General features: G+C 42.6%; 1 protein-coding gene and 1 long non-coding RNA gene across 2 annotated transcripts; both read right to left on the bottom strand.

Annotated features, from left to right (window-relative positions):
* Nucleotides 1-1,043: 1,043 nt before the first annotated feature.
* On the bottom strand, nt 1,044-9,526 carry LOC124851356. The gene is made up of 6 exons (XR_007032403.1): nt 8,548-9,526; nt 7,485-7,526; nt 7,201-7,374; nt 6,669-6,792; nt 4,029-4,090; nt 1,044-1,924 (listed from the first exon to the last, which is right to left on the bottom strand). It is a non-coding gene; the product is annotated as an uncharacterized LOC124851356 (long non-coding RNA).
* A 529-nt stretch (nt 9,527-10,055) lies between these two features.
* Nucleotides 10,056-18,178, bottom strand: syt4 (synaptotagmin IV). Its single transcript, XM_035148480.2, has 5 exons — nt 17,777-18,178; nt 15,366-15,985; nt 14,931-15,254; nt 11,682-11,802; nt 10,056-11,297 (listed from the first exon to the last, which is right to left on the bottom strand). The coding sequence occupies exons 1-5, from the start codon at nt 17,808-17,810 to the stop codon at nt 10,978-10,980; spliced, it is 1,419 nt and encodes a 472-aa protein (XP_035004371.1). The 5' UTR covers nt 17,811-18,178; the 3' UTR covers nt 10,056-10,977.
* Nucleotides 18,179-20,050: the final 1,872 nt, after the last annotated feature.

The raw sequence follows: 20,050 nt of genomic DNA, 5'->3' as shown, positions 1-20,050 counted from the left end.
TGTAGTTGAAGAGTCTAAGACTTATGACCTGAACTGTTTATGACCTGAAACCTGTATGACCTTTCTATATACACTGTATGACCTTTCTTTTACTTATTGACTGTCCAAGAACCTAATGGAAACATATGGAAATCATTTATTCCTGTGTCTTAATTCCTGTCTCAAACTGCGCCTACAGAACCAGTCTGAACTGGCTCAAACAGCCTTAGTTCTCCTATATAAGATCCTTGCATTTGACTGTTCTCCATCTTCACTTTGAGATCCCTGTGACTCTCTGTGTTGATCCTTTCTGCAGAAAGCCCCTATTAAAATAAACAAAGACAAATTCGGTGTTCCAGCCTCTTGTATTTTCAGATTTCCATCACAATGGCTTCAGCAGGGAAGAGAGCTTGAAAATCTTGCCTCGGTATCCTTAGGGTTCATTCCACAGCATTTCCATGTAGCAGGGAAATGCAGATTTCGGTCTTTTCAACAGCTCCGGGTTGCACCATCAGCACATTCACAGAAGTACAATGTGTCAGCCTGTCGGATCAAGTCTGCACTCTCAAAGTCATGTGCACCCCAGACGAACCAGTGCTGACCCTCCGTTAAGCCCACAGCGCATTTTGCATTTTGGCTGATATTTACCTCCAGGTACCTCTGCCAAAGCTGAAGGACAGGAAGTGGAGGAGGATGGATTGGTGGGGTCAAAGTAAGAGTTGCTCTGGTGTGGTTTTGTGCCTCAGCTGCTTGAGCTGAGAGTAGACAATCTTGTTGACCGTGACTTTTATGCAAATGAAGTAGCAGCACAAACAGGGACATGCAAGCAAACAGCCTCTTTAACACCAACTCAGCTGCAACAGCGTGCTTCAGCTGTTAATCCACTGGCACCTGTGAGCCCTGCAGAGCCTTTTTCAACAAAGTGTTCTGTGATCTGATCTCCACAATGTCCGACCTCAAAGAAATCAGTTGGACAAAACATAACCAGGAGCAATGGCACAGCTACATGCTGGGAAGTTTCAACACAAATCTACACTGGTACAAGCAAAAAACTAATATAATGCTATTGTTAAAATGTGTATTACAGTAGACATTAAGTATTTAACCTTTCAATATTTAGCACACACACACACAGACACACACGGACAGAATGAGTGATGGGGAGTCAGCAAAAGGTTAAGCATGTGATTATACTGAGCTTAGCCTTAAACATGATCAGAATATAATTTGTACAAGAAGTGTAAGAGTGAGTGTGTGTGTGTGTGTCTGTATCTCGACATGATTGTGTGTGTGCATCTACGTGGAGGGGCAGGGCCTCAGTATGTGAGTCATGTTAAAGGTTGTAATGTCAGTGTCATCAGTATTCCCCTCATCAGAGTCAAGCAGAGATTCAGATAGAAAACACAATGAAAAGACTGAGGAGGGACAGAAGACAGAGAATTGAGTGGCAATCGATGGACATATTATTTCTGGGGTTTTTACAGGTGACTGGGGTCAGAGGTCAAGGGTGTGTGTGTGTGACTGTGTGTGAATGACAGCTCTCCACAGCAGGCTACTACACACCACAAGTAATGTGGTGAGGGGAGCATGGTTGGTAATAAGAGCTGCCTCTGAAAGATGATGTTGTGAAGCAGAGGAGAGGATGTGTTCTGAGAATTGCACAGAGAGGGGCTGAATGAAAGCGATAAATTAAAAACGAAGACACGTGGACGAGAAGGAGGAGGAGGGGGGGTGAGGATGGATGGAGGAAAAGCAGGAAGTGAGAGAGAGGTGGTATGAGGAGAGATCAAAAGGAAGTTTTTCTCGCCTTGGGCTGTAAAACCAGTCACAGCAAATCACACCAGCCTCACACAGACCTATGTGTTCAGATTCAGCTGCTGTTTTGATCCTCCTCTTCCTCTCCGCAGACCATTAGCCATATAGCTGCCCTCTGTCTCTGCAACAGCTGAGGAGATACAAGACAATGAAGATGACAAAGGTCTGTCAGAGTGGAGATTCAGCTTTACTTTGAAGGCCATGCTATGGATGTTTTGTATATGATCCATTTTAACCAAGGAGCAGGGCCAACCAGGAGGATGATACAGATTTCTTCATCAGTTTATTTCTTCACAACGTATTGTGGCACATAAGACACAAAACAACTTCATTTCATATAATAAAATTATGATTATTAGGATCACTTTAAGGAAAACAATTAATTTGATTAGGAGAATAAAGTCATTATTTTAAACAAACACAAAAGGTTAAACCTTTCACTGTATGTGGTCATGATCACCTCATAACTTACTGGAATGTAAGTAATCCTGTGCAGATCAGAAACCTGAGCTGATACTGTATTGATTGGATAGATATTCTGTAGCGAGGTGCTGAGAGTTCGACTGCAGCTTAAATGTTGTGGATAAAACGGCATCAGCATCTTCACAATCTAACACAAATATGTAACTTTTCTTTTCCAATTCCATTTTATGAAACCTTCCTTCACCACCCTTAAGGCCAAACTTCACCATACATGTTTGCAGTGAAAGAACTGGAATTAAATCCAAATCCAAGATGCCTGCAGGTGCATGTATCTGCTGAAAGCATTCCTGCAAAAGGTTTGGTGATATTACATCTACAGAAGAAACGCGATACATTTAAAAGGCCATTATCTAGATGTCATGAATGTGACTCGTGTGATAAGATGACGTATCACACGAGTCACATTCATGACATCTAGATAATGGCCTTCTTAAAATAGAGCTAAAGTAATAAATAAAGAAAAATAGCTTTGGATTAAATGTGATGAAACATTTTGGTTCAGATAAAAATGTTAGTGACTGATGTGGCAATTACTCACAGGTGGTAAATTAGTCAGCATTCTAACTTGGATTTAATAAACATGCGTTTCAATAGCAAACACTAATACATTTGCCATAATTCATTCTCCTGCAAAGTGATTATTGTCATGCTAAATAACAAGTCGCAGCATTTAAACCTGCATCTACCCAGCAGCTGCTCCATATGTCCCATGTTGCAGCTGATGAATGTGCAGCCTTTAATGGTAACGTGCCATCTGAGCTTTTGCCATGTGATCAGATTGAGATGTGATAGTGACATTACACCTCCTCTTTCTCTCTATGAGCCACCAGCAGAGAAATGAAGTGAGCCCAAGAGGCAGTTCACTATCATGATTGGCTGTTGTGTAGTTCAATTTTTTCAGATTTCCCTCTCACCTCTCCTGTCCTATTGTAAACATATTTTTCGTTTTATGTCAGACGTCAACACCGACTCTATATTGTTAAAAACAAGGGATGGGTCTTCAGCGCCGGGAATTGTCAGTTATCAGTGCAGTCATGCCAACCCTCTTCCTTTCATGCCCATTATCTCAGGCTGCCTCCTTTCTGTTTCCTCTGCCTTCCTCGCCAGACCAACAGAGTGAGACTGCTCGGGCTGGTCAAGCTATCCACCCCCCCACCCCACCCAGTCTCTCCTTCCCACCTCCGTTTCCCTGCTCCATCAATCTTTTGCCTCATGCACGACACTTGTCCTGCTTCTCTTCCAACTTCTCCCCCCCTTCCCTTTGTTACCCTCTCCCTTGGTAGCTCAGGCTCCCCACCGCCCTCCTACCTCGGAGCCACTACAGCACTCTGTTGCCATGACAGCAAAGGTGATGTCGAAGCGAGAGATCACCGAACCCGTTTTTCACCTTTTGTTGGTGTGCGTAAGCCGAAATCTCTCTCACACACTCACACACACACACACACACACAGTGTCTGAAGGATCTTGTCTGACTTGTTTTTCATCTTTTTCAATAATAGACACCTCTTGCCTTCATACCGTTGCTATGGCAACTCATATTGAGCCTTTACTTGATCTGTCATTGGTTGCAATGCCGCAGATTGTGTCTATGAGGGGTGGAATGTACAATTTTAACATTTGTTTGTATTTTAGCATACAGGCAGAAAAAGCTACTGGATGGATTTGGTTGACAGTGCTACACAACAGCTCTGCAATAACATGACAATGATTAACCCAATAACTAAAAATCCAGCCTTGGGAAAGAGACTTACTGGAAAATGATGATGCGTGAGTCCATGGTTGAGTCCAGTGGCTGTGGCTGGTCCAGACAAGTCTGTAGTAACAGATGGTGGAGACATGTTAGACAGCATAGACTACAGCTTTAATTTAAGAAGGGACAATGTTGGTGAATAAAATGGATATGAACAAAACCGAAATTATGATTGTATAATTGTGCACGCTGCTGCAAAAATGTATTTTCACCCTTTGTTTGAATCACAAAGTTTGAGAATTCTAATAGCAAATGCTGCAATGGCTCTCGTAGAATATGAAGTGGACAGTAAATGTCAGGACTATGGAAAATGAAAGTAATGATCATGCTATCAAATTTAAAAAGTGACAGCCTGATGGTTGGTACCAGGTGGCTGCTCGGTCTGTGTAGATCTGAACAGACGTCCATAGCCCCAAAGGATGATTCTTAATCATTCTAACAACACCCCAGACCTTTTCCTGAAGCAGTTTCTGACATGAACTTCGGGAAAAAGGCCAGAAATTTGGTCAGACCTTTTCAAAGTTTACCTATAACATGTGAAGAATACAGCAGAAGATTTTCTGGGTCAGACGCAGGACAAGGGGTGGATTGGGTCAATGTAGGTCACAACTTGAACATTTGTTTACAACACATCAACAGTGGCATCAGCCCTTTTCAGCAAAAGCTCTTGAATCTCATTTTTACAAGATGACATCTATGTCTGCGTCTTCTATGCGTAGGACACATTTTTTTCAGTAAGAATAACTTGTTTACTGTGAATTTTCCAGAAATTTTCTTGCTGTATTCTCACATGTGCTCATTTAGGCATTTTCCGGGGACATTTCACTCGAGGTTCTAGCAGGAAAAGTTCTGGAAAATGTTTCGGAGCAACTGGCTCAGACGTTCACATTCTCACATACAGCCCCTTTGCTCAGAATTCAACTTTAGATAAATACAGGTCAGATTCTCCACTTGTAATAAACAATAACCAAAACATAAATGTAGAAGGACTTGAAATTTTTACGCACCTTTAAGAATGACCAGGTTACATTTGTATAGTTTTTGGTGTTTCTAAGTACTACATGTATCAGCTATAGCCTACAGCTACACAGACATTACGTATTTAAAGGGAAGTTGATTAAAGAATGTGTGAGGTTGTATTGAAGGTGTGGCCAACCATGGGGTGCTGACTTGGCCAGAATGTGGAGATTTTCATTTCAACCAAACAAAGGCAGTAGTTCCTCCTTCCAGGGCAATTAATCAGTGAGACCGCGTGCTGTTTGGAAATGAAAGCCTGCAGACCTTCAGCCTTGCACAATGGCTGCCTATTCCAGATTAATGGTGTATTCTAATGAGGCACTTCCATTCGGGGGTTATCTCACTGACAAATTAAATGTTGTGGGGGAAAAAAAGCTAAAGAACTAGTCTCAAACTAATCTTTAATTGTGCAGCGAGGTTCTGTTTGCAACATGTTCCGGTCTCATAGCTTAAATAGTGACTGAAACTCCCCAAAAGCCACATTTTGCTCCATTAACCAATGCACTGCAAGCCTCTCTCTCTAATGGATTGAACCCTGAACTAATGTTTTTCTCTGTGCTCTCACAACCTGACTAATAGGCAGCTTTCAGTCCCCATTAAAATTAAGTAATTAGTGCGTGTGTGTGTGTGTGCTGTGTGACGGATGTTTATTGCTATTGTCACTTTAAAGTTACATCCTTTAGAGTTCAGAGTTGTTTGGAACATGCACTGAAATGATATCGATCAGCCACAGAATAGCTGTTTTCAGACATGACCTCCGGAGAATTGGGTCGGGACTTTCTCCGGAGTTTTTGCCTTTCTCACATTAACAACGCAGCAGGAGATTCCCTGCTCAGACTCGTTCACAAATGCAACGAATCCTTTGGAGCTTCCAGGTGAGGGATGGTGCAGCAGGACGCAACATATAATAATGTTTATAGCACATCAGCACAAACTCTCTTGACATATTCGACAGGGTCTTCTTTCTGGAAAGGTCATCAACACCCCTCCAGGAGGATCTCTTGCTTTGTTGACTTTATACGAGGGGGCCAGATGGAGAAAGTCCACAGAAACTCTGGAGGCTCTCACTCTGACATTTGCGTTCACACAGGTTCAGTGCTCGTCTGAGGTCAGCTTAGGAAAAAAAGTGGACAGTTCTCCTAATGTGGCTGATTGGCTTATGTCTAGAGGCATGCATGCATATGTGCTGGATGTTCCTCTCTGTGTGTGTGTGTGTGTGTGTGTGTGTGTGTGTGTGTGTGTGTGTGTGTGTGTGTGTGTGTGTGTGTGTGTGTGTGTGTGTGTGTGTGTGTGTGTGTGTGTGTGTGTGTGTGTGTGTGTGTGTGTGTGTGTGTGTGTGCCTAACGTGAAACTTGTCTAATTGTCTCAGAGTGAAGGTCACTTCCACGATGACTCATCCCCTCTATCCCACAGTGCACTGGGGACATATCTTTCCACAGACAGACGGTTTTAAACAGGAGATAAATGACAGACTACTAATGGCGCACAGCAGTCACTGTGACTCAGGGCAAAACATTCAACTCGTTCACTATTTATAATGTGGACAGAAAGGAGTTTTAATAAACTGTTGCCACAATTCTACATCGCACCTGCGGCCTATAAGAGGAGAAACAGAAGGATCTACCTGACACTGGGACACTGTTGGGGTCTTGAGGATGTGGCGAAGCCTGATGGGAACTCTCGGATGTATCCCCCAGAGCATATTGGAGCTGATGGTAGTACGAAGGAGTGTGTGCACAACTGTAGGTCTGATTGACAGAATGATGAGAGAATATGCAAGGTCAGAATTATGAATATCAGAGACTCTGACATCAATAGAAAATTTAAGTTATGGAAAACATTCAAGCAAAAACACATTGCAGAAATTCACCCATTGAAAAATGAAGTCAAACTGAAAGAAAAAAACTTCCTTATTAAAAGTGTCATATGAAGTACAGTAGGATTGAATATCTTCATACTTATGACAGTGTGGAATTTGGAGGTAGAAAAAGATCTACATTTAAACTGATATGAAAAATATGATACTTTCTGCTTCAGCCTTCTTATACTTTTTTACTTAGGTCAAATCGAATCACACCTCATACAGACAAATACAATAGAATAATATGCATCATATAGACAGAAAACAGTATTGGTGGTTTGCATTTTTAACTCACAAGTAGATATCAGGTCTTGCTCCTGCATGGATTTCTTCCAGACACGTGGATCAAGTGCAGCTCAAGTGATTTAGTGCCTCTGATGCTTGTCCTTTTCTATGCATCAGCCCTCAGACAGTGATTTGATCAGCGTGTACCCTCACAAAGATGGTAAAAGCTCTGGTGCCCCATGACCTTGAGCAGAAAAAGGTAAAGATAATGAATGAACCAACAGAAATATTTGAAAGTCATTAAATCGTTCTTTTCCATGGAATAAACTTCAGGTGTACTTCTCAGTCATTTACCGTTTCAGCTTGTTCTCTCCCGTTTCCTGCTCATTTCCTAATCTGTAAATGTCAGATACCCAATCAGGTGGCTGTTTGCAAACCCACATACATCAGCTATTCGCTGACTCATCTCACCGAGCCCTACAATAACTTTCCCCCTGCTCATCTTTTTCAATTCAGTCCCCTCTCACTCATCTACTTCATATCTCAAAACGGCACTATATGTCATTCCTCTCAAGCACCTCCCTCCACTCCTATCAGTCTGTCCCACACTTGTCTCACCTCCTCCTCCCAGCTATCGACTTCCCCCTCTCCTCCGTCTCACTATTAAAACTTTCCTCTTCCTCCTCATTCCCTCCGCACATCGACCGTGTGCTTCAGAGGAAATAAGTAATAGGGTAAAATATGATATGCTACAGACCCAATTGTCGCCAGATATAACTGCATATGTAACTGAGCCAACCTAAACTTGCTAAGGATTAAACTGAAGAGGAAGAGGTGTTGCAAATCAACATACCTGAAAATGCTCTTATAATGATGCTAATATTTTTTGGGTGATTCTTTTACTAGTTTTTTTTAACAATGAATGGCTTTACCCATCTTACCTGGCAGACATGGATAAAGCACATGTGCTCGATCCCTGAGATCCTCTGACTCAAAGCTTTTGACTGTTTCAGACGTCAGAAGTAAAAGAGACTGAGAGGCAGCCTTTGCAAATTACACCTACATTTTAACTGACGGCTGTTTTATCCTGTCCAATTCCCACTTAACCTGCTATTTATATTAATTCTTCTTCTTATTTCATCATAGATGTTTTTACATAAAGCACTTCGTGATGCAAAGCATGATTTGTGACATACAAATTAAGTTATGGCTTGATTTAAAGAGACTGTTTCACAATGTTAACCACTTCCTTACAGAAAGCCATGTGCCAAACAGCCCAACAGACATATTGTAACATTAGCATTAATTTAAAAGTCATGTTTCTGTCTTGACAGTTAATGTAAATGAAAAATTCATTGTAGATCAGATACAATTGTAGACAATGGGCATGTACATTTAATCAGAATAACATGCTTACAGTCTGTGGAAGGCAAGTGAGCAGGAAAACAAATTCCCAAAACTCCAAAACAGAAAATCCAAAATCTAAACTAAGGCAGCAAACGTGCAGGAAGGGAATCAGACGCAAAGAGAAACACAGAGGAAGAAGCTGGCAGAAAAACTAACAGAAAATGAATGAATCTACAAACTGACACAGGAGCGACAGGAGCACAGAGACTAAATACACACACAGGAAGTGATTGAACACAGGTGAAACCCATCAGGGCCTGGACTCAGACAAAGACAGGAAGCAAAACAATCAAGGACACTCCAGGAAATAAATTTCAAAATAAAACCCTAACCCTAACCCCCCCCCCCCCAAAATCCTAATCTACAAATCCAAAGTGTGTTTAGCTGGAGGAGATGAGGAGAAGGTGGATGGGAGGGCTGATACACGTGGTCCAGGTTTATTTGATAGCTTCACAGGATGACAGCCGAGGTTTAAAATAGAAGCTCACTGACCTGGCGGGTCAAACTCACAGAGAAAGAACAGAGCGACAGAACCTCCTGCTTCTCCAGAGGCTCCACCACCAAACACATGACGCAACTTGGTGTAAGACTGGAGGCTGGAGGAGAGATGGAAAGTGGGGCGACCGAGGCAGGATGCAGAGAGAGCTAAGAAAAAGATGTTCCGGATGTATGAGAGAGAGAAAAGGGGGGAGTAAGCATTCTGAGCCAGCTGTCCCCCCCTCACTGAACCACTTAGCTGATATCAAATTCAGATACGATGACTTCATCCTGAGCACTTAGCAATTTAGCAGACATTACATCATCAGACTTGGAGAGGAGCCCGATGATGTCATCCCCAGGGGGGCTGGAGGTGAGGACGCGTGCACGAGTCATTGCTCAGCTTGTGCACTGAGGTGTCTTAAAATAGGCTTTTACCTCAGACAGAGCAATCCTGTAAGTGATTTTCTGCAGAGTGGAGCTGCTGCTGAGATCTTACAATATTCAAAACATTTTGCTTAGCTTTAAAGGAACAAAATTAGGTTTTTCCATATATTTTTATTGCAAATATGCTTCAGAACTAACATCTTAATGTGTAGAGGTGCTGTCAAAGGCTTGTGTGACGCAAAGTCATTGAACAGCCTGGCAGCAGTGCAGATAGATTTTGAGTTGTGTCCAGAGCTTGCATTTTGTGGCTTCAACTCTTTTCCTGTATAAAAATGTTCTTAATACACACACAATATAGCTGGGGCCCCGTCCTTCACAGGGGCCTCCGTAGACCGAGAAGTCCACGAAGGTCGAGCCAATATGAGACGGTCTGGTCTTCGGATTTCCATCTTGTGTCACCAGCTCATGATAAGTAGTGATCAGCCCGAGAAGGATCCACCCAATGGAGTAATAGGACGTCTCTGTCGGCCTTTGACAACCTAGTCACGTGACGCAATCAGTCTTCAAATGCAGCCTCTGAAGAAAGTGGCCCCTGAATTGGGACACAGTGTATACGTCACATGTAGTCATGTGAAATAAAGACTGCAAATTCAGTTTACTTTTCTCAGAACTTGCCATATTTTATAGTAAGGTACATACATTTACATTTCAGCTGTCTTTGTGCTCACAGTAAGGGGGACAAAACACCTACAGTAAACATTATGTGGCTCTCGTGTTCCCAGAGCTAACACGCACACCCACACACTCACAGTCGCGCCAGCACAATCACTCTCATATCGAAACACACAGAGAAAATGCGTCCACAGTTACAGTCCCCGGATGCACTCAGTCTGTCCCGGGCTTTTCTCAAACCACCTAATTTAGGCTTTCCTGTAATGATCTATGAAATACCACTTATACTTACAAAATATGTTCAACAAATCAACCAGAAGAGTACAAAACAAAAACCGCAAATAAAAACAATCTACATCCTTATGAGGAAAACATTGTCATTACAAAATAAACTTTAATAATCAACATTTTTTACAGCATCGTCAGGTGTGGTTTTCATACGATGGACTAGGTTACTATGCATGGAAGGAAGAGCAGCAGAAGGAGAAGAAGAAGAATCAGAAGAAGAAAAGAAGAAGAGTAATAGTGACATTTAAGACATTCTGCACTGCACATGGTTACCGTGACAATTGCTTGTTGCCATGGAGATGGTGTTGCATGTTACCAGGTGATTTTCGGTGACAGTCTTTGGGATCGTTTAAAGCTATTGGGTTCCCTTTGTCATGCCCCGCCTTCCCCAGTGAACCCAAATAACTTCAAAGATAAGCAACTGAATGATCGATTGAATGATGACATCACGTCAAATGACCCTCTCCACAACATCAAAGTCCCCTCCCCCTTATTTCCCACCCGCCCTCTCTGAAAGTCCAATGGGTACTGGCTAGCAAGACAAATCCTGCACATCCTCATTTCATCCCTCTCGTAGATGGACCTGATAGGGTATCGACACCAGAATCGTGGTGTTCTAATCCTCCGACAGGGCGTGCCACTTGGCGATCTGGCGGCGCGGGTGGTCACAGATCTCCCTCCAGTGCTCGCCAGAAGTGCTGGCCGCAGACGTGCCCAGCACCAGGCGCCCAAGGACGGTGTTGGGGCTGCGTGAGTTGCCTGTGTCTGAGTCCATCAGCAGCAGTTCCACGCTGGTGTCCCTGAGGCCCTCGTCGGAGGGCAGGTCAAAGACAAAAAGCTCATTGAAGACGGGGTTGGGGGAGCACTTCTTCACGTGGGTCTTCTTCTTGCACACGCGCTTCTTTCCGTGGTACATGTTCACCTTGACGTACGGATCTAGAGAGGAAGAATGACAAGCACGGATGAAGAAAGTACGCACAGAAGAAAAAGGGAATGGTGGATATCCATCCCTGCAGTGTTTGCAGAGTGGCAGATTATTCCTACGCCAGATCAATACAGTGATCGATGGAGCGGAAGTGATGGATGATAGAAACGAGGACAAATGAGGCTGGTTGTGTAAACACTTTGTGTGCGTGCGTGTGTATGTGTGTGTGTGTTGAGCTGTCTCTTAAGTGCTCTCTATCACATCCTGATCAGATTACTTATGTGCGGTGGCGTCATTATAGCAACTATCACAGCATCCCAAGTAGTCTGGGGACAGGAAGAGCAGAAAAAACTCAGTCACAAAAAAGTTAAAGTTTTAGTTTAAAGGAAATGTACCTGTGGGTCCATTGTTTTCAGTCTTCGGCAGGTGGCGAGCCTTGAGGACGACCACAGTCAGAGTGTTGGTGGTGGACTGGTAACACAGGGAGAGCAGGAGCTCACCTCGGCCCGAGGACTTCTGTGGAAAGACGGACACAGAGTGGTGAGTGAAAAAAACCTGATGTTCCAATCTGTGAGTTTTCTACATTATAATTACACTATAACAGTAGACATGGGTTGGACCACACCCATCTTTTAACTCATCTCAACTATAAAGTTTCAGGACTGCATCTTGAAAGGTTGCTACACTGTTTTAAACATGTGCTGGGCACTCAATGCACAGACACACACAGACATGGCAGGTGTGAAAGGAGACAGAGGTGAAGAGACTTTCAGACGTGTACCAGCTTCTCACATCCAAACACAAATGAAGAATCAGACCGTCAAGATTTCAAAATATCAAAAAGATGTTTTAATCTTGTTAGCACAATGAAATTAATTAGGAAACATTGCAGTACTGGGAACCACTAACGAGTCTAAACACATTGATTTCTTGCATTTAAGAAGAAACTTATCCTGACCTTAAATATTGTCACAGGGGCTGAATAGAAGTCCTTTGTCCTAATATGTACTTTTTTTTACAATGTTTTCTTATGTATATTATTAATATATAGCAGCTTCAGGTTAAAAATAATCACATTTACATTTTTAGTTTAAGGTTGCAGAAGTTATAAATTAATAAATGAATGCAAAAATAGGCCTATTGTAAATGGTAGGTGTGTATAATGACAAAAAAACACTAGATAATTATTTGTTATTGAAACTGTGTGATGAAAAATGCAGCTGTGCTACAAATGGCGTCAGTGCTGATGATGAACGACATAATCACCACCTGCCTATGGGGCATATTCTCATTTCTTCACCAGTCATTAAGAAGCTCCCTCATCTTGCTCTGCATCAGAGCCGTCCCTGTGTTATTGTTCTACTCTGCCCACACCCGAGAGAGTCGATGCTGTGATCACATCTAACGGGACATCGTGCCTCGGCTCACGGTTGCCATGGTAATGAGGAGTAAAAGCACACCGGCGACGGGTGACTTCCACCCCTGACCCATTGTCCCACTCTCTGAAAATACATAATGTGTGAACGCTACCAGTGTTTTTCTGTTCCACCCCCTTTGGGGATGTTGTAGAATAAGTGCCTGTATTTTATTCTGGTGTCATCATGCAGTAAACTGGGCAATGTCTACACCGCCTGTAACATGTCGTATCAATTCCAGGAAGCGCTATGGCTCACATGCACACACACACACACACACAAAAAGCATTAGGACAAAATCTATGCCATGAAGACAAAGAGAGCCACCACCCAGTTTTCAAAGAGGTGCCTCTGATCACGAGAACAAAGGAGATGTCACATAAGCAGAACAATCAACTAATAATCATCTTAGAAAACATCTCACTGTATTTCATAAACATAACCACAATTTAAACATCAGATGTAATACTGAATGAAACATTCTGTCTATTCATTAGTTTAAGTGTGTAACACATCAGGGTGTGGCAGGGCTGTGCACCATCAACACTCAATACGTGCACTTTATTTTAGACACTGCCAGTATATTCTGCTCCAATACAGAGAATATACAATGCAGCTGATTCACAGCAATTCAATAAAAGAGGTCAAGCATTTTTTCTTTGCACCTGCCAACATCAAACCTCTTGCAAGTAAGATTCTCTATTGTTTGCACAAAAACATGTTCAACTAGGACGGACTCCTCCCTGCAGCTGAGGTTTATTAGATTTGTCTCTCCTGGGACCCAAATGAGAAATAGAATTGAAGCCAGCAAAATATAGCTTAAGACATATTGTCCTCTTGGTGAGGAAAATACAGAGGTAGCTCTGCAGAGAGGGAATACAGCTTTTATATTCCTCTGAATTGAGCCACGTTTCCCAGCACTGTTAAAGATATTACAGGTATCTCATTTTCCTCTGGGGAAGCTGAAATGTGCAAGAACATATCCGTTTCGTCCTGGTAGGCACAGAGCTGCTGTTTTAGCAGAGCTCTGCAAAGTACCACATCAACCCAAGCTTTTATAATTACATTGATATCAAATGCTCAAGCACAGCCAAACCTAAAAAACAGGATGTAGATACCACCTTCCACTCCATCCTTTAAATTCACCAAATGTAATGCAACCCTACCTGTTCCCATAATCTAAGTTCAGTGCATTTATACTGTTACTGTACATGTGGGGACGGACAACACACTACAGTGCACGACATTCCTCTGAAACAGGAAATGAGCTATTGTACATTAGTGGCCCTCACGGTTGCCAGGAACAGCCAGGCTGGAGCAGAAGATTACTGACAAGCAGCCCACAGATCCATAATAGTGTGGTGTGGATATCACTCCATATACTCTACGAGGAGTGTAAATGTCCATGTGAGTCTATTCACTTTCAAACTGGACCTTGTGTTACTTCTCTGATGCTGTTTGGATATGAAAATGATCACTAATTAAACTCAAAATTAACATAATCAAGATGATTCAATTGTCTAAACCTTGTTCGCAAAGAGGGCTGTGTTTGTGTCTGAAAGGAAACGTGCCACGTCATGTCACATCTGGCAGAGTTGTAAAAAAAAAAAACAGGATGATAAACTGAAACAAAATGCACAACCCCAGGCCTCAGTATCAGCTCGTAAATCCATAATGGTGCAACAGATAAAGTCAATATCCGTCCTCACAGAGACACAAACTTCTCGTCTGTTCTCTCAATTGGCTTAATTTAATAATGACTTTTCTAACCTAACCAGAGAGAGACACAATGAAGAGGATTCCTTTTAATGTATTTGCAAAACATTTTTTAACTTTTATTCAAGACGCAGATTTCAGTTTTGTGTGAATATTTTAGTTTTCATATCTTTATCCAAATGGCCTTGTTGCAGTGTTCTTAGCAACTGGTGACGCAGGAACTGATGTACCATTGAGGGAAATATGAATATTGGATAGGATTGGTCTATTTGTGAATTGGATTGATTATTGGTTGATTATTCAATTGAGGACTTTTGACTAATTTTGGAGCTGTGGCAGATCTGCTGCCAAATCAGCTAACTACTGTGAATGTGAATTTTATCAGAATTATTCCTCTGAAATGAAATCATCAATGGATGGAGGATATCAGGGGTGATATTGTGATCAATTCAAGTATAAGGTGAAGTTGAAGATTTAAACAGAAAAACACAAATCAATCTCCTCCCATCTTACCTTTACATTCCTCTTGATGATCTCTCGGCTCATCAGAACACGCCCCTCTGACAAGTCGATCCCGGACAAGGGGACGAGGGTCTCCCCGATGACCTCGTCGCGGGAGAACCTGTCAAAGCTGAGCACCATGAAGTGAAGGGCCAGCTCTGACACTCGTGCCAGTGGGATCCCGTAGAAGCTGAAGGTCTCGTCAAAGGCGGGGTCCAGAGTCTTCCTCAGGACTCTGGTCTTCACCCGGTGCTTTTTCTCCGGCAGCAGGGTCAGCTTGATGTAGGGGTCAGAGGTCATTGACTGTTCATCAGTCGGGGTCAGGCCATGGGCTTCCTGGATGAAAAAGTCAATTCAAACAATCAATCAATTAAGATTTAGTGGAATCTTTTTCAGTTGCTATCAATAAACTCATTGTGAAGACACACACAAAAACACAAACAGTACCTTGATATGGACGATGAATGCGTTCCTCTCTGGCTGGTACTCCAGGGAGAAGTGCAGTGTTCCCAACCCACTCTCCCTCTCCTCTCCATGGGGCTTGTCCACAGCTGGGGTGGGCGCCTGGCTGGAGAGGGTGCTCGATGGTGAAGGGAGGTCACGGCGGTCCATTAACCCGGGCTGAGTAAACCCTGTATGGGGAGACGGCAGCTCCAGGTCTGGGGAGCTCCGCACCTTATGGTGGTGGTGGTGAAAGGGTTTGGTGGTGAAGTTGCCGTTCAGATCCCGTTTCTCCAGATCCAGATGCATGGCCGGTCGGGAGCCATTTGGACTTGACGCCAGTTTGCTGGTGCCAGTCGGACTCATTGGTGCCATGGTGTGGCAGTTTCCGTTGACATCGGTTTTACCAGTGTCATTTGTCGTATTGGCGGCAGGTGTGCCGAACTTCTTCTTGCCACTGAGGCTCTCCGGGTAGATGTCGACCCCTTTGAGCATGTGCACAAACTTGTAAGGAGGAGTCTTCTGGGATTTGGTGTCTTTACGCTGGCAACAGATCCACGCAAAGGCTGAAACAGTGAAGACGAGGCCAAAGACACTCACCATGGCCACACCTACTGGCACTGCCACTGTGAAGGAGGACAGGAGGGTGGAGGGAAGGAGTGGAACAAAAATAACATTAATAAAACATCTACCTTTGCTACCCCAAAAAAAAACAAAACAAGCAGCAGTGAAGTAACAGATGTTATTGTACTGTTTCTGACTGACGGAGGCTGCAGTCTTGACTCAGATGGAGATGAAAACAACCATCAATCTGTTCAGCCCTGATGAAGAATCATCATCACTGTGTTCAGATATTAGACGGGGCCACAACAGTTCATTAGGAAACAGATGGTGGAAGTAATGGACTGCTGAAAAAAACTGCGTAACGTGACTGGTTGACGTCCTGATGGCAGATTTATTAATGGCTGAATGCAGATGCACAAATGGAGAAACATATCTACTCATTCTGATAATTAAATGCTATCTCCATAATCAGTCTATCATATGCAGAACTACAGTGTAAACAGGTAAGGGAAGATTTTTTGCCTGAAATACTTCAACCAACATCCTCTAACAGATTCTTTTTGTGCGGAGCATCATCTCCACAGTACAGGCAGGGTGGCTCCTCCAGAGATCCCATCTGCAAATATGGCATAACAGCCCAAATATGTGATAGACCCTGCATTATATTCATTTATATTCCTCCTATGGGAGGAAGGAATTTTGCCCAAAGCCCTTTTCTTTTCAAAAGTTTTGGGACCTTAATTCTTTGAATGGCACATTCGTCTCCTCTAGCATCACTTGAGCGTTATTATGGAGACACATTTGAGGGATATCTGCCACTGAACGCTTCAGGTCTTTGTTTCAGGGTGCTGGACTGTGACTCGACAAAAACCGTAACAGAGCTGCCTTCCCATGCAATTTAATAGGTCTATATTAGAGGAGGAAAGGCCAGGACCATTTCCTGCAGATAGGAGGGTGGCTCAGTGGAAAAGCACTGAGGTTAACACCCTTTCAGAGGGAGAGGGATGGAGGTGGGGTGGGGTGGGTGTATTCCACAACAGATAATCAATATCGCAACATCTTGATTATATATTTACAGTTTTATCCTACAAAAGCCTGGTTGCCTGGCTGCATTAAAATACATGTAAACAATATGTATTTTTCTTTACAAGTAAAAAGTGATATTATATAACTGCTTGACGTCTTTGCTGGCATTTCTGATCATTTGAATTCATATTCTGCATGGCATTTACTTACTTTCTCTAAGCCTGATTTGCTGTGATATTTGAAGGTGTGGCATCTATCTGACATGCATTACTCATCTGATCTCATTCAGACTCATCCACTGGCACAGAGGCGAGGCAGTCAAATCACATCCTTCTTACAAGCCTGTTTTCTCCCTTTCCCTTCATCAATATTTCAGTCTTTCAAGACAATAACAACAACAGACAGCAGCAGGATATCAGGGGAGGGGGGGGAAGACTCCTTTAGCGCTTCGGTAACTCCTACTCAATTCCAAATACAATTAATATAAATACAAAAAACAAACTTGTTAATATTGTAAATGTAAAATACTTCCACCCTGCTGGTTCTTTTTCCTGATGTTTAGCTGAAGCTATAGCCGCAAAATGGAGGCTGAAAGTCTCCACAGACACAATAACCAGCAAAATAAGTACTCAAGTAGTCTCTTGAGTATTATTACACCAGTACTTCTTGAGTATTAATCCATATTCTTTAAACAAAAATCTAAATTCCACAGCCTGAAAAATAGGTTTTTGGGGGTGAATCAAATATTATTATTATTATTATTAACGAGCACCATGAACCCCCACACTGTCCAACCCCCGGTCAGGTGAAGCAGAGATCGGACTCACCGAGCTGGGCCGCCTCCTCCACCACTGGCGCCATGGTCGCTGTCCGAGGTGCTGAACTGCTCCGGCGCTCCGCTTCCACACCGAGCTCCCTCTCTGCTCTCCGGCGGGGTCGCTCTCCCGATGTGCGCGTTTCTTTCTGTGCGTGCGTGTGTGTATATCTCCGCAAACACTTCAGCTCCGACGAGGTTTAATAATTTAAAGAGGTTTCAATGATTCAAACACAAACAGGAGGAGAAGCGGAGGGACGCCCTGTTCTCACCGCGCTGCTTGTTCCTCTGTGATGCGTGAGTGTGTCTCAGAGGCGGCAACACCCTGCTCCCTCTTCTTTCTCTCTCTTTCTCTCTCTCTTTCCTTCTCTCTGTCTCAATCCATCTCTTCCTCTCTCACCCTCACCTCCTCCTCCTCCTCCTCCTCCTCTCCTCCTCCCCCTCCCTGCCAGTAACGCTGAGCTCATCAGTGCTGACGCAGTTGTGACGGAGGCTGGCTGTGAAATCAGGACCCCCGGTGAAGCATCACAACAAGGCTGCCAATCCCACAGATTGATGGTGGGGGGACTGAACGGTTTGATAGTCTGCGTCTCTCACCTCCTGTGTGTGCCACCTCTGTTGGACCTTTTCCAGGACCAATATACCTCAAATCATTTCTGAGGTCCTGTTTAAGACTAAGGTTAACATTTGAATTGTGGTAAGGTTATGGGTTAGGTATGAAGTGGTCATGGATGGTTACTGCTTGAGATAACGTTTTGGTTTGGCTGTCGATGAATGGTAGCAAAGTCCCAATAAGGATAGCTTTGCAAACCTGTGTGTGTGTGTGTTTGTGTTTTTGAGGGTTAAAGGGATAGTTCACTGAAGAATGAAAATGTACTCATTATCTACTCACCACTATGTCGATGGAGGGGTGGGTGAAGTGTTTGAGTCCACAAAACACTTCTGGAGTCTCAGAAGAAAACTTTGTTGTAGCCGAATCAGATATAATTGAAGTAAATAGTGACAGAGACTTCATTGGACTGATTCATTTAATAGTCTGAAGTGTAGTCTATAAAGTATACACTTAATTCATTATCTGTAATGTACAGGTCATAATAAACCTTCCAAAACACTTAAGTAGTGTTTAAGAGCCATCTGCCCTTCCAATGATGTTCTAGGCCTATGCCATGCGGAACACTATATCTTTTAATACAAATAAAAAATGTTTACATAATACAAGGAGGGAAAGAAAAACTAAGACAACAAATCAAAGGAAAAGAAAATAAGTACGTTTGGGGGGGAACACATGCTTTGGGGGTTTTTTTAGGATGTGTGAGGGCAAACAGGACTTTGCCATTGGAAAACAATTTGTTCACTCTTCATGTTGCCCAATGATGCTGTGGTGTGTGGTCTGAGTCATCTTGTTAAGTGTAATGTAATTTTCATATGTCCAAGTAAAATAACCAATATGATATAAATCATTTATCTGTGCAGATATTGTGGCCACTGTCTGTTCTGGATTATCCACTGCTGTAACATTTATTATGATCAAATACTGACCCCTGGTGGCCACAGTAAAGATTTTTGCAATCATGTACAATATAGATGGTATCGCCCTCACATTTCAGCACAGGCTCTTGGACAATTGCCACTGTTTCTGGCTTTTAAACGAAGAGGTTGGTGCCAGAGGGTGTTGCATGTTTGCATAGTTTTACTCTTGTTTGTTTTCTTGAGACCATATTTACTCGTTATACATAACTCATATATTTTGTTGGTGTTTGAAATGCAGAGGCTCCAAAGAGTTAAGAAACTTGGCTCTGATCTTAGATGGTGCATATTTAATTTTGGGTCTGATTAATGGGAAGAGAAAAAGTGAATTACACTCTTAAAATTGCATTTGCAGTAAATAAAATATATTTGTATATGATTTTAAGAAAATTTTGGGGCAAGTTAGGCCCAAATATGAGTTGTTCAATCATGGTTGCGAGATTTTTGCAAACATAAAAATGTAATGGTCACATTTGCAATGACCTTGGCTCAGCCCCTAACTGTCAGCCACCACAGTGGAAAAGCCAAATTGTGTACATTTTCCACTATAAAACATAATCTATTTCAGCTTCATATTCATAACATTGTATTTTACATAGTTGTACAGTTTGCATCTCATATTTTTAAGAATGTTAAGTCTTTTATCGAGTTTGAAAGATATGAAGAAATATCAGAGTCCCAGAAAAAAAGTTTTATTACCTTGACCTAATATCTGTATTGTTGACATAAAACTACAACACACAGAGACATTACAAACCAT

This window comes from Hippoglossus stenolepis, chromosome 23 (genome assembly GCF_022539355.2).
Source record: "Hippoglossus stenolepis isolate QCI-W04-F060 chromosome 23, HSTE1.2, whole genome shotgun sequence".
Classification (NCBI taxonomy): Eukaryota; Metazoa; Chordata; class Actinopteri; order Pleuronectiformes; family Pleuronectidae; genus Hippoglossus; species Hippoglossus stenolepis.
The sequence above is the reverse complement of the archived record's forward strand: the minus strand, read 5'-3'. Positions and strand labels throughout refer to the sequence as shown.

Bases quoted from the DNA above. Each gene is read 5' to 3' on its own strand.
- syt4 (XM_035148480.2), bottom strand. From the start codon at position 17,810: ATGGCGCCAGTGGTGGAGGAGGCGGCCCAGCTCG. The intron at 15,986-17,776 runs GTGAGTCCGATC...CCTCCTTCACAG, and splicing joins GGAGGAGGCGGCCCAGCTCG to TGGCAGTGCCAGTAGGTGTG. The intron at 15,255-15,365 runs GTACTGTTTGTG...TTTTTCATCCAG, and splicing joins CATTCATCGTCCATATCAAG to GAAGCCCATGGCCTGACCCC.